Raw genomic sequence first — 14,077 nt, forward strand, 5'->3', positions numbered from 1 at the left:
TTTTCAATGTACGTGAATTCTCCCCTACAATGTCTCAGGAGACACCGGGACAGAATGCTGGTCTGGGCAGCACTGTTCTGCTCAGCTTCCTTGTGTTTTGGTGTTCACTCTTGAAGGACAGGCGAGCAGCATGTGAATGTCTGGTCTAGCATTTTCCACTCATGGACACTGGTATTACAGGCCCTGTAAAGGATCTTCCCCTGGATTTCCCTAGGTCTTCCTGAGCTGTAATCATTACATAATACTAGGATTGATTCTAGATAAAAAGGTGGAATTTTATCATCCTTGTCCAACTTTGTGGATACAAGTCTTGTATCATTTCCCTCCTATTCTGTGACACTTCTCTCTTGTTCTCACCTATTAGAATGTCTTACAAGGGAAAGCACTCATGGTAAGAGGTAAAACTAGAAGCCTCACTCCAGTCAAGAGGATTTACCCTGAATGAGATTAGGAAATCCTTGAGCTAAACCAGAAAGGAATCCATGACTACTTCTCGTTATCCTCAAAACTACCACTTTTGGGTACTTTCCTAACCTGATACTTCAAATGTGCACTATTATGTGCCGAGCATTGTGCTAAAAGATAAACACTGAAAGGATATAAGAATATGGAGAAATATCCTTCAAATTCCTACTCCATCTGTCCTACAGGACTCCTCAGAACACTGAGGTGGAAGTTGAGGTGGTGACTTCAGATTTCTCAAAAGTTTCATGAGTTGAAAACTAGATGGGAACCAGTCATAGCAGTTTGAAGAAAAGAGAAAGATCTGCCTCATCTGTCCCACCAAGTAGTCAAGGATGCATGTGCCCCAGCAGTGACTCCCGAGCCATTAGCAGGAAGCTCCAGGAGCCACATCTGAGAAATGGTTGCCCCTAGGAAGTTGCATATCTTCACGCAAAGCCTAAAATAGGGTGAGTCACACCAGAAATAAGGCAAGGTGGCACGGATCCCAGGAGGGTTAAGTACTGAATCTCAAAGCTGGCAATGACAAAGGCTTGAGGACGTAAGTACATTTTAAAGATCCAGGCAGGCAAGGGCCCAGGGAGTTTAAGATAGGAAATAATTCCTTTTGCTCCAAAATGTTTAAGCCTTTTTGTTCAATTCGGCAAATGTTTCTTGAGTAATTATTGTGTGCCAGAAATTGTACATATTATTTATATTTGCTTTCTCCCTATTAGACTATAGACTATTTCAGGACAGGACATATATTGTATTTATCTTTTTAATCTTCTCCATGCCTAGCACTGTGGTTTGCACACAGTTAATACTCAAAAACATTTGTGGAATGAATGATGGAATGAGTGAATGAATGAAGTTAGTTCTGATCCTAAGGCAGTCATCTTTTATACTTCTTTCTGAGTGAGGAGAGCCCTAGATCCAAAATCAGAGGAAAAGAGAGGGCTACAGGTGTTCCATGTTCACAGTTGGAATAAGGCCAAAGGGGCTGGGATTACGGAGAGATTCTTGCACTAGGAAGTGTTAATGTGATATATTTAGCACATGGCCTCTAAATATTTCACAGCTGAGAATAAAGTAGAATTGCCTGGATTAGAGCGGTGAAGGAGACATTGCTATAGGAGAAAGACAAAGGAACTGTTGGAGACTGAACTTCATCTTAATTAAAATAGCACAATAAAAGTTCTGTGCAGAAGGTATTCTTTAATGTACTTTATATGGTATCACACATGTTTAGATGGTTAACCATCTTGTTTCTATTTTAACTTCCCTTCACCCCTCAAGATGCAGCTCAGCTATCATCTCCTCCTGTAGGAAACATCATTGGATCATCTTTCTGACTTGCCGTCATCTTGGTTAGAAACCTATTCTGGGTTGAATAGTGTTCCCTCAAAATTCCTGTCCACCTGGAACCTGGGAAGGTGACCTTATTTGGAAGTAAAGTCTTTCAGACACAATCAAGTTAAGATGAGATCATACTGGATTAGGGTAGGCTTTCAATCCAATATGATTGGTGTCCTTCTAAGGAGAAGGAAATTTGGATCCAGACATAGGGGAGAAGGCCATGTGAATAGGGAAGCAGAGATTGGGGTGATGCATCTACAAGCTAAAGGATGCCAAGTATTATCAGCAACCACCAGAAGCTAGAAGAAGCAACAAAGGATTCTACCTGAGAGGCTTCAGAGGGAATATGGCCCTGCCAACACCTTGATTTTAGATTTCTAGTCTCCAGAACTGTGAGAGAATAAATTTCTGTTGTTTTAAGCCCCTCAGTTTGTGGTAATTCATTACAGCAGCCCTAGGAGACTCACATAGAGCCCTTTTACTTTTATATCCACTGACATACGACACTGCCACACCATTGTGGATATATCTTTTTGTGTATATGTCTCTCCTTCCAGATTATGGTTTCTTAGAGATAAAAGAATGTCTTACTCATTTTTGTGTCCTTAGCACATCATACAATATCTGACAAAATAAATATTATTAAAGTAAACTGATTGGGGCACAATTGACAATTCTAAATGTCCACCAAAATTTAAATGTCCCATGCTTGCCAAAATTCCAGACTCCACTAACCCATGTCAAAGCCATGCCCTAGAAATGGCCCCAGCCCACTATGCCACTTATTCCAGCATGAGGACTAGGAGACAGTAAGAAAATATAGAAAGGAAAATTTATTGCCATTTAATAAGAGCCTTTAGTGGGTTGAAAAATCTTCCAATCTACACAAATTCTGTAGAGGACAAAAGTTAGAAAAGAAATTCTTTATGGTAAACATGCTGGAAGCCACCAGCCCAAGCCATGGAGTATTAATAAATGAAACAAAAACCAAAATCGGTAGGGTTTACCAATGGCCAGGCAGCAAAAATAGGGAGAAAGTAAGAAGTTTGCTTAGACACACCTTAAAAGCTAAACCTCCTAATTTTGACAGAAATATCTCAATATTTTTGCAAAAATACAGCTAACGTCTCAGGAGTACCTCTCTGAAACTTCACCTAGAGATGTTCACATGTTTATTAGTTAGATTAAGAGCCATAAAAGACGTTAAAATTTAGAAGAAGTCATATTAGAACCTAAGAGGAAAATCAATTCTGTGGAGACAGTGTCACGTATCCTTGTTCAAAGCAAAGAAACAAGAATGATTACGCATGTTACTCTACGTTGAAGGCCCTGGAAGGAACATTTGATTGGTTGGATGAGGGCCACATGCTCATGCTCTTCCTACCAGGAGAAGGGACAAGAATTATTTATCTATCTTTAGCTATAGTGACAGGAGGTGAAGACCTGTATCCACATATTTCTTTGCCCCAAATAAGAAGGCTTTTATATGCTGAAGAACTTCCTATATTTTGTAGTGATATATATATCCAAAAATCTTTAACACAAAAAAAATCTATACCTTGCTCACATAAATGGGTAGTCCTGAGGAGTGGGGAAGTATTCTGTCAAGCAGTAATTTTTGAGACCCAGGTTCCTTCTATCTTGTGACTGCCATTTTCAATATATGATTTCTAAGGACCCTGTACTTCCTTCCATTTAATCTGGCAGAAGAGGAAAGAGAAAGCATGGAGAAGCACTCTTGGGAGGCTCTGAAGGGGAAAGGCCCAGAAGTGTCCACATCACTCTGTACAAATCCCATTGGCTCAGGAGTCAGTCTCACGGCTGCCTCTAATTGCAGTGGGGCCTTGGAAACCATGTGGGTGCCCAGGAAGAAGAGGAATCTGGTTTGGTGCACAGTCTCTGTCTTACTATGATTATTGTCCACGACAACGTCTCAAAAATTATAAGAAGTCTTAAATCAAAAGAAGTAAAATGTCATAATCAAGTCTTGAAAGAGCTAGGTAAATCTGTTAAGTCCCAACAGCAATAATTGAAAGAAAAAAATTGGATAGAACATAAAAGATTTATTGAAAAATGTGAAGTCTAATGTAAACAGGGTCTGTGGATATTCAGAATTGGTCAAACAACTGGATGATGCTGTTCTAACTTTTCTTCTCGATGTTTTACTATTAAGAAGCTTGTGATTAATGTTAGTCATTGATTAATCAATATATTTCTCAGATTCCATTATTTTATCAAAAAAATCTCCTTATCTCCAAAGTTTAGAATTTAAAATAATGTAAATAAACAGATGACAGCTATTTTAATGTGGGATTTGGTTGTAAACTGCAAATTCCCTTACAAAAAGCTTAATTGTGAAACTCTGGTTACCAGTTTTTGCCCTGAGAATGGCTAGATCTACACAACCTCGATTTTGATCAAACCAGTTGAACTTTCTGATAGCATCCATACCAAAACCCCAGAAAGACTTGGTGTTTCCTGGAGCGATGTGGTATAAGCAGGCTTCATGGATCGCTTGAAGGAAAGTTAAGTTCAGCACAATATTTGGAACGGTTCTTTCCTCATGCATGTAGGCGCAGCCTATGTTTCGTTCGTTTGTTTGTTTAATCTTCTGTATTTCACATTGTCTTTTCCTGCAATTAAGATCAAGGCAGCCCGTCAGGGACTATGTCTAAATTGTTTATCTTTAATACGTAAAGGGATAGATTGTCATCAGCCTACTTAAAAGATATTAGATCCTATCTCATACAAGATAAGCCTTTGGTAATTCTAGCTTCTGCTACAGCTTTTCTTTTTCCTCTGTTCTTTTCAGCTAATGTGTGACACTAACAATTACCACTCTAATTGGGTGTTTGCTCAGTCAATTCGAACATAGAGTTAATAAGGACGGCAAATAAGTCAATAAGCCCTTTTGCTTTAACCAGACATCTCTTAAAATCTAAACATTAAATTACAGGCCATTATCGCAAACCTTCCCTTATTTGAAGACATCTGTGGCTAAATGTTTGGGTCTTTCTGTATGTGTAAGTTATTGTATTAAATACTGCTAGGCAAAATAAGTTGGTATATGCTTTATTAAATGTGACACTGAGTAAATGAGGTTTAAAAACAAGGAAAAGATGCCCAAAAGATTTTGTTTTGGCATACTGTGTGTGTGTGTCTTGTTTTGCTTTGGGTGTCTTACACAGTAAATTGTCCTAAGACTGCTCAATAACAGGACTGCGTGCTCTGGGATGCCGGGGTAATGTTTGCTTTATTTCTAAAGTAAGTCGCAGAGAGAGTATAGTAGAAATAAGACGATGAAAGCGAGAGTTGATGTTAACATAAAGACAGCCTGCCTTTTATGTCTTCCAGGACTCCACAGAGGAATCTCAACCTCATTACTGAGCAATGAATGTTTCTGGTTAATTTGGGTGTGTGGGCAAAAAAGGCGGAGAGGGAAAAGCTGGCAGCAGGCTCGGCCTGCTAAGTAGTCTCTTACAGTCTTTGGAGATGCTTAGATGAGAGAAGTAATTAAAATCAGTACACCTGGGAGGCTGGGAAGAAAACTGGAGAAGAGTAATTAATGAAAATCCAAGCACATAAGCAGTCGTAGTATGCACTTGAAGCCTGGGAAGACGGTGGTTCAGCTAGGCACCAAGGTGTCTTTGAAGCACCGCCAGATGCTTGAATTTACTGACAAACACGCCAGCACTCAGCTTGTGTACAGATGTGCACACAGCTTCAGGTTTACCCATCACACGTACACTAATAGTTTACCTATGCACTTTTACGGGTAATGTATATGTTGATACAGAAAAAAGAATGCATAGAGAACGATTGTTTTGCTTCGTGTGGGGGTGAACTTTGATGGAACTTAGTAAAACACAGAACATTTATGACCCTGATGAATGGCTCCCTGGGGAGTCATTTCCCTGCCCTCCCAGCTGGAGTGTAGGGCTGCAGTGACAGCACTGGGTAAGAAAGGGACAGAACAATAGGTTCTATGAGTTCAAGAAGCTGAGGTTGCCCTCCCTGAGTGGGTGGTATAGCATCAGTCCTGAGCAGCACATAATTCAGAGAGAAGTGACGGATTCTCGTGAAATGTGGAAATAACAAAGGGGGTAAATTGAGAGCAAATTATGAAAGTGCATTTGAATCACCCAATGTGCTGAGGATTTTTCGTGTCAACAGATTCCACTATTGAAAAACCACATGCCTAGTGAATTTCCTGATCACTATTCCACGCTAAGTAATGCAACAATATTACCCGAACTGGACCCCATACGAGATTGGCCAATTGGCGCAATTAGAAAACAAGCAGCCTTTTAAAAAACTTTATTTGTGTGTTTGAATTTTTTAAATTTTAATACAGTTAAATCAGTGTGTCTGTTCATTTCAGCTCCTTCTCTGGGAAACCCAGGGGCAAGGACTGCCTCCATTTTTCTGCCTTCTCTTGTCCGTGACGGCCGAGGTGTAAAGGTATCTGCTGCACCGAACTTTAAACTTCACGTTATCCTTATTTTTCATGATCTTGACAGATTTGGCCTCCTTTTGCCTGACTTTGAGCGGAAAGTTCTTGATTCCCTTAATTTTTCGAGCCCCGAGGAGGAGGCGCGCAGGGAGGGGGTGAGGATCCGTGCTGCCTGAAAGACACCTTCTTTCACCTTTTTCACAAGAGTCTGAAAAAATGCTGAGGCTCTCTGCTCTGTGTTTCATTTCAAAGTCACAAAGCAAGAAACTTGACCCTGGCTAAAGTTAAATGAGACTCCTTGTTGCTGCTGACCTTGGCTATGTTCTTTTATTTATTTTGTTTTCCATTTACTCCATAAGCTCCTGGCAGTTTCTGTGGACATATGTGGCTGTTTCTTTAAGAAGTCAGATGCCTGGTGACTATATCTTGAAATCCTACAAAGGAAACAACCTGGAAAGAGCTCTGCACTGATCATTTAGGATGTGGACTCCCAGCATCCCGACAGCAGATGATCCCTCAGAGCCCCAGTACCCAGACAGAGAAGGTGTCCCGATGTGGAAAAGGAAGCTGCCAGAGCTGCCTTGGCTCTGAGGACCCATGATTGGCCTTGACACTGGGTGGAGATGAACAAAAGCCTGCAAAATCAGCCTCTAAGGGAAGCTCATTGCCTTTTGTCTCTTCTACCCTACTGTTCCCCACTGGCCCTATCAGGATAGAGACTGTCAACACCTTGATGCTCCTAGATCAGACTTTGAATGGAAAAAAAAACCAAAACACTGAATTCTGAATCTAAGTTCTAAAAAAAAAAAAGAACAAAGTTTTTATTTTATATAATAACATATCCTAAACCTGTTGATCATCAGAATCCCTTGATCACACGAGGTTTTCCAAAAAATACCAGTTCCACCAGCTTCAACAATATCTGAGAGAAGCAGAGAAGAGCCACATGAAACTGTATGAATCATCTCAAGTGCCCTGTTATCCCATGGAGTGAAGACTGGCTCTATTTTTATTCAAGGAGATAAAAAGAAACTCCACTCTCTATCTTTCTATTACTTTTAGAACTATGATTATTTCTACCATCTCCATGCCTGCCTCAGGCTGAAAGAGGCATCTGATTGCAACACCTGACACAGACTGAAATGAAAACACAGAGTGCAGCACAGTCAAACTTTGGGAGCAGGTCTGAGGCCACCATGTGGCAGATGCAGATGGGCAGATCAAAAAGGTTGCCTGCAAAGACAGCTAGAGAGAAAAGGAACAAGCAGAAGAGAAGAGAGAGGGAGGAGGAAAAGGAGGAGAAGGGAAAGAAGGAGAGAGGGAGAGAGGAATGGAGGGAGGGAGGAAGAAAACATAATTGCCTGAGTTTCCAGGTCCCTTGGCTCTAAATTATCCTTATTTAACTAGAGTGTTTCATTTTATAACACCATAATGGCCAACTAATATGTGTTCCCATTAAGTATGCTAATCTGGCTTTTACCTTTGAGTTGGATTCTGTTTATAAAGACAGCTGTTTCCTGTCTGGAAATCCGGAAATTTCTTAAGCAAAAGCAGTTTGAATTGGCTTTATTTATTTAATTGTCTATTCCATTCCTTATCCTAAAAACAGGTACCAAAAACTTCCAAACAACTGAATGTGGATGAAAGAAACCGTCACATGACTTCAACATACGTCCTTTCATCATGATGGCTTCCTACAGACCTGACATGATGCTAAATTCACATTAGGACAAGATATTAAGGCCTGATTCTAGTTTTAAACTTGTTCGTTCCTATTCATCTGGAAGCTCATCAGTCAAGACAGAAGACTCTGGTAGTTTTGTCTCCAATACCCACATAACAAAGGACAGAAGTTCCTGGGGTGGAGACCAGCGAAACCAAGCTCAGTTAAATACATATAGTTCCAGGGATTAAAATCTCCTATTAACACACTAGCAGACAGTTTCTTTCTGAAATTAGATTTCTTTCACTGGATCTGGCTTCACTTCAGTCAAAACAACACTTCTGAATATTGTGCAAGCCAGCTCCCAACCACAGCCTCCTTTGAAGGTGACCTATAAATGGTTGCTTCCATTTGTATTCTTTTGCCTTAAGGAACATCACATTCTCCACCTCCTAAATTCACTGGCTTTGGCTTGCTTCTCTTTCATTTGGTTCTCACTCTTTCCACCCTTCTGGAATTAGTCAGTCTGCTTTCCAAACTTGGCTTCAGCTGGAATACAGATTCAAACTTCCCTTTGCTCAATGGCCTCCAGTTAAAGGCCAGCAACTGTGCCTATTCCCATGCTTAGTTTTGCTTAATGAACTCCAGCATATACAGGAGGGTTGGTCTGAAAATAACATGGTGTACCTTCCTGCCCATAAGCAGAAGTCCAACCATGAGTTATTTCTTAATTAAAATGACATACGAGAGAGTGTGCAAATTAATCCCTTTGTAGGCCTGAAAAGTTACTCCTAGTAAGTATTTCAGCAGTGTTTGCTTTTCCTCTTTAACAATTTTAAATATACTTATTTTGTAATCTATTTCTGAAGTTTAGGGTCTAATTATATTGATTGTTATTGCCAATGATTCTGAATTGTTTCTTCATGTATTTTGTAATTTAGAATTATGAGTTCATGTTTGGTGGGATTTTCTTTTTTTTAGTAAGGAAGATTCACCTAGAGCTAAGATTTATTGCCAATCTTCCTCTTTTTTCGCTTGAAGAAGATTAGCCCTGAGTTAACATTTGTGCCAATCTGCCTCTATTTTCTATGTGGGTTGCTGTCACAGCACAGCTGACAAGTGGTGTAGGTCCACACCTGGGATCCAAACCTGGGAACCCAGGCTGCCAAAGCAAAGCATGCTGAACTTAACCACTATGCCATGGGGCCATCCCTGGTGGGACTTTATAGGAATCCTGTGCAGGGTTGAAAATTTGTCTTTCTAAATGAAGCTTTTAATTACTTTTATTAAGGGCACCAGTATTATTACCAGCCTGAGACTGCTTTTTTTTTCATTGAGCTAACACTGGTTTATAACATTATATAAGTTGCATGTGTACATTATAATTTGACTTCTGTATACACTACAGTGTGCTCACCACCCAAATCTAGTTTCCATCTATCACCATACAATTGACCTCCATATCCATTTCATGCCCCCTCACCCCCTTTCCCTCTGATAACCACTAATCTGTTCTCTGAATCTATGTGGTTTTGTTTTGTTTGTTCATTTATTTTTTTTATATTCTACATATGAGTGAAATCATATGGTATTTGTCCTTCTCCATCTCTGACTTATTTCACTTAGCATAACAGCTTTAAGGTCCATCCATGTTGTTGCAAATGGCAAGATTTCATCTTTTTTTAATGGCTGAGTAGTATTCCATTGTGTATATATATATATATATATATATATATATATATATATATACCACATTTTCTTTATCCATTCAGCCATTGAGGGGTGCTTAGGTTATTTCTGTATGTTGGTTATTGTAAATAATGCTGCAATGAACATAGGGGTGAACATATCTTTTAGAATTAGTGTTTTCATATTCTTCAAATAAATATTCAGAAGAGAAATAGCCAGATCATATGGTAGATCTATTCTTAATTTTTGAGGAATCTCTATACTATTTTCCATAGTGCCGCACCAATTTACATTCTCTCCAACAGTGTACGAGGGTTCCCTTTTCTCCGCATCTTCTCCAACACTTGTTATTTCTTGTCTTTTTGATAATAGCCATTCTAATGGGAATGAGGTGATATTTCACTGTGGTTTTGATTTGCATTTCCCTAGTAATTAGTGATGTTGAACATCTTTTCATGTGCCTGTTGGCCATCTGTATGTCTTCTTTGGAAAAATGTCTATTCAGATCCTCTGCCCGTTTTTTAATTGGGTTGTTTGGGTTTTTTGTTGTTGAGTTGTATGAGTTCTTTGTATATTTTGGATATTAACCCCTTATCAGATATATGATTTTAAAATATCTTCTCCCAATTGTTAGGTTGTCTTTTTGTTTTGTTGATGGTTTCCTTTGCTGTGCAGAAGCTTTTTAGTTTGATGTAGTCCGATTTGTTTATTTTTTCTTTTGTTTCTCTTGCCTGAGGAGACATGCTATTCAAAAAGATACTGTTAAGATCAATGTCAAAAAGCATACTGCCTATGTTTTCTTCTGGGAGTTTTATGGTTTCAAGTCTTTCATTCAAATATTTAATCCATTTTGAGTTAACTTTTGTGTATGGTATAAGGTAGTGGTCTAGTTTCATACTTTTGCATGTGGCTGTCCAGTTTTCCCAATACCATTTATTGAAGAGACTTTCCTTTCTCCATTGTATGTTCTTGGCTCCTTTATTATAAATTAGTTGTCCATATATGTGTGGGTTTATTTCTGGGCTCTCAATTCCATCCCATTGATCTATGTGTCTGTTTTTCTGCCAATATCATACCTTTTTGATTACTATAGCTTCGTAGCATAATTTGTAATCTGGGAGAGTGATTCCTCCAGCTTTGTTCTTTTTTTCTCAGGATTGCTTTAGCTATTTGGGGTCTTTCGTGGTTCCATACAAATTTGAGGATTTTTTGTTTTATTTCTGTGAAAAATGTCTTTGACATTTTGATAGGGACTGAATTGAGTATGTAGATTACTTTAGGTAATATTGATATTTTAACAATGTTTATTCTTTCAATCCGTGAGCACAGGATATCTTTCCATTTCTGTTTCTTCTTCAATTTCTTTCAACAATGTCTTATAGTTTTCAATGTACGGGTCTTTCACCTCCTTGGTTAAATTTATTCCTAAGTATTTTATTCTTTTTGTTCTAATTATAAATGGGACTTCCTTTTCTTTTCTTTTCTTTTCTTTTCTTTTTTTTGAGGAAGATTAGCCCTGAGCCAACATCTGCTGCAAATCCTCCTCTTTTTGCTGAGGAAGACTGGCCCTGAGCTAACATCCATGCCCATCTTCCTCTACTTTATATGTGGGATGCCTACCACAGCATGGCTTGCCAAGTGGTGCCATGTCCGCACCCAGGATCCAAACCGGCAAACCCCCGGCAACAGAAGCGGAACGTGTGAACTTAACCACTGCGCCACTGAGCTGGCCTCAGGATTCTTTTCTTAATTTCTCCTTCTGCTATCCTGCTGTTAGTGTATAGAAATGTGACAGATTTTTTGGGTATTGATTTTGTACCCTGAAACTTTACTGTATCTGTTTATTACTTCTAAAAGTTTTTTGGTGGAATCTTTAAGATTTTATATGTGTAAAATCATTTCATCCACATATTGTGACAGTTTTACTTCCTCCTTTTCAGTTTGGATGCCTTTTATTTCTTTTCTTTGCCTAATTGCTCCAGCTAGGACTTCCAATACTATGTTGAATAAGAGTGGTGAAAGTGGGCATCTTTATCTTGTTCCTATTCTTAGAGGGATAGCTTTCAGTTTTTCACTGTTGAGTATGATGTTAGCTGTGGGTTTGTCATATATGGGCTTTATTATGTTGAGGTACATTCCTGCTATATACATTTTATTGAGAGTTTTATCATAAATGGATGTTGAATCTTGTCAAATGCCTTTTCTGCATCTATTGAGATGATTGTATGATTTTTATCCTTCATTTTGTTAATGTGGTATATCATGTTGATTGATTTGCAGATGTTGAACCATCCCTGCATCCCTGGAATGAATCCCACTTGATTGTGGTGTATGATTCTTTTAATGTACTGTTGTACTCCGTTTGCTAATATTTGTTGAGGATTTTTGCATCTATGTTCATCAGAGATAATGGCCTGTAATTTTCTTTTTTGTGTGTTGTCCTTGTCTGGTTTTGGCATCTGGGTAATTTTGACCTCATTAAAGAGTTGGGAAGTGTTCCCTCCTCTTTAATTTTTTGGAAGAGTTTGAGAAAGATAGATGTTAAATTTTCTTTGAATATTTGATAGAATTCACCAGTGAAGTTGTCTTGTCCTGTACTTTGTTTTTTGATTACTGTTTCAATTTCCTAACTAGTGATCAGTCTATTCAGATTTTCTATTTCTTCATGATTCAGTCTTGGAAGGTTTTATGACTCTTGGAATTTATCTATTTCTTCTAGGTTGTCCAATTTGTTGGCATATAGCCATCATAGTAGCCTCTTATAATCCTTGGTATTTCTGTGGTATCCATTGTAACTTCTCCTCGTTTGTTTCTGATTTTATTTATTTGAGCCTTCTCTCTTTTTTCTTGGTGAGTCTACCTAAAGATTTGTCAATTTTTTTTATCTTTTCAAAGAATCATATCTTAGCTTCATTGATCTTTTCTACTCGAGTTCTTTTTATTCTCTTTTTCATTTATTGCTTCTCTAATTTTTATTTCCTTCCTTCTACTGTCTTTGGGCTTTGTTTGCTCTGTTTGTTTGTTTGGGCTTTTTCTAGTTCCTTTACATGTAAGGTTAGATTGTTTATTTGAGATTTTTCTTGTTTCTTGAGGTAGGCCTGTCTTGCTATAAATGTCTCTCTTAGTACTACTTTTGTTGTATCACATAGATTTTGATATGTCTTATTTTCACTTTCATTTTTCTTCAAGTACTTTTTAATTTCTTCTTTGATTTCTTCATTGACCCAATAGTTGTTCAGTAGGATGTTGTTTAATCTCCACATATGTGTGATTTTTTCAGCTTTCTTCTTCTTTTTTTCTTCTTTAAAGATTGGCACCTGAGCTAACATCTGTTGCCAATCTTCTTTTTTCTTTTTTCACTTCTTCTTCTTCTCCCCAAAGCCCCCCCAACCAGTACATAGTTGTATATTCTAGCTATAGGTCCCTCCAGTTGTACTATGTGGGATGCCACCTCAGCATGGCCTGATGAGTGGTGCCATGTCTGTGCCCAGGATCCAAACCAGTGAAACCCCAGGCCACCGAAGTGGAGCATGTGAACTTAACCACTCAACTATGGGGCCAGCCCCTTCAGCTTTCTTCTTATAGTTGATTTCTAGTTTCATGTCTTTGTGGTTGGAAAAGATGCTTGATATGATTTCAGTCTTCTTAAATTTATTGTCTTGTTTTGTATTGCAACATATGGTCTATCCTTGAGAATGTTCCATGTAGACTTGAGAAAAATGTGTATTCTGCTGCTTTTGGTTGGAATGTGCTATATATATCTGTTAAGTCCGTCTGGTCTAATGTTTTATTTAAGGCTGATGTTTCCTTGTTGACTTTCTGTCTGGTCTATTTATTGATATAATTGGGGTGTTAAAGTCCCTTACTATTATTATAGTGGCATCAATTTCTTGCTTTAGGTCATTAATAATTTATTTATATATTTTGGTGCTCCTTTGTAGATGTATATATACTAATAAACGTTATATCTTCTTGATGGATTATCCCCCTTTATCATTATATAATGTCCATCTTTGTTACCTTTTTTGGCTTGAAGTCTATTCTGTCTGATATGAGTATGGTTACCCTCATTTTTTTGTTGTTTTGTTTCTTTGGGCTGCCATTTGCTTGGAGTATTATCTTTCATTCCTTCACTTTGAGCCTACGTTTGTCTTTAGAGCTAATATGAGGTTCCTGGAGGCAGAATATTGTTGGGTCTTATTTTTTAATCCATCCAGCCACTCTGTGTCTTTTGATTGGTGAATTCAATCTGTTTACCTTTAGGGTGATTATTGATATATGATAACTTAATACTGCCATTTTATCTTTTGTTTTCTGGTTGTTCTATATCTCTATTGTTTCTTTGTCCTTAGGTTTCTGTCTGCCATTTTAGTTTGGTGATTTTCTACAGTGTTTGTCTCAGTTTCTTCATTTTTATGTCTCATGTCTCTGCCCTATATTTTTGTTTTGTGGTTGCCATGAGGTTTGTTTAA

At 38.2% G+C, this 14,077-nt stretch overlaps 2 protein-coding genes across 4 annotated transcripts in view; one reads left to right on the forward strand and one right to left on the reverse strand.

Moving 5' to 3' along the window:
• Positions 1 to 14,077, forward strand: part of SCRG1 (stimulator of chondrogenesis 1) — a 117,937-nt gene that overhangs the window by 45,309 nt on the left and 58,551 nt on the right. The window lies entirely within an intron of this gene.
• SAP30 (Sin3A associated protein 30) overlaps positions 4,287 to 14,077 on the reverse strand; it is an 82,049-nt gene continuing 72,258 nt past the window's right edge. Inside the window, exon 8 of one of the 2 annotated variants that reach the window (XM_023636281.2) lies at positions 4,287 to 4,433. In XM_023636281.2, the coding sequence (XP_023492049.1) occupies positions 4,419 to 4,433 (15 nt within the window). In that variant the 3' untranslated portion in view covers positions 4,287 to 4,418. The remainder of the gene's footprint in view (positions 4,434 to 14,077) is intronic. The other variant, XM_023636287.2, reaches the window with a different exon arrangement.

Source organism: Equus caballus, chromosome 2, assembly GCF_041296265.1.
Source record: "Equus caballus isolate H_3958 breed thoroughbred chromosome 2, TB-T2T, whole genome shotgun sequence".
In the NCBI taxonomy this organism is placed as follows: domain Eukaryota; kingdom Metazoa; phylum Chordata; class Mammalia; order Perissodactyla; family Equidae; genus Equus; species Equus caballus.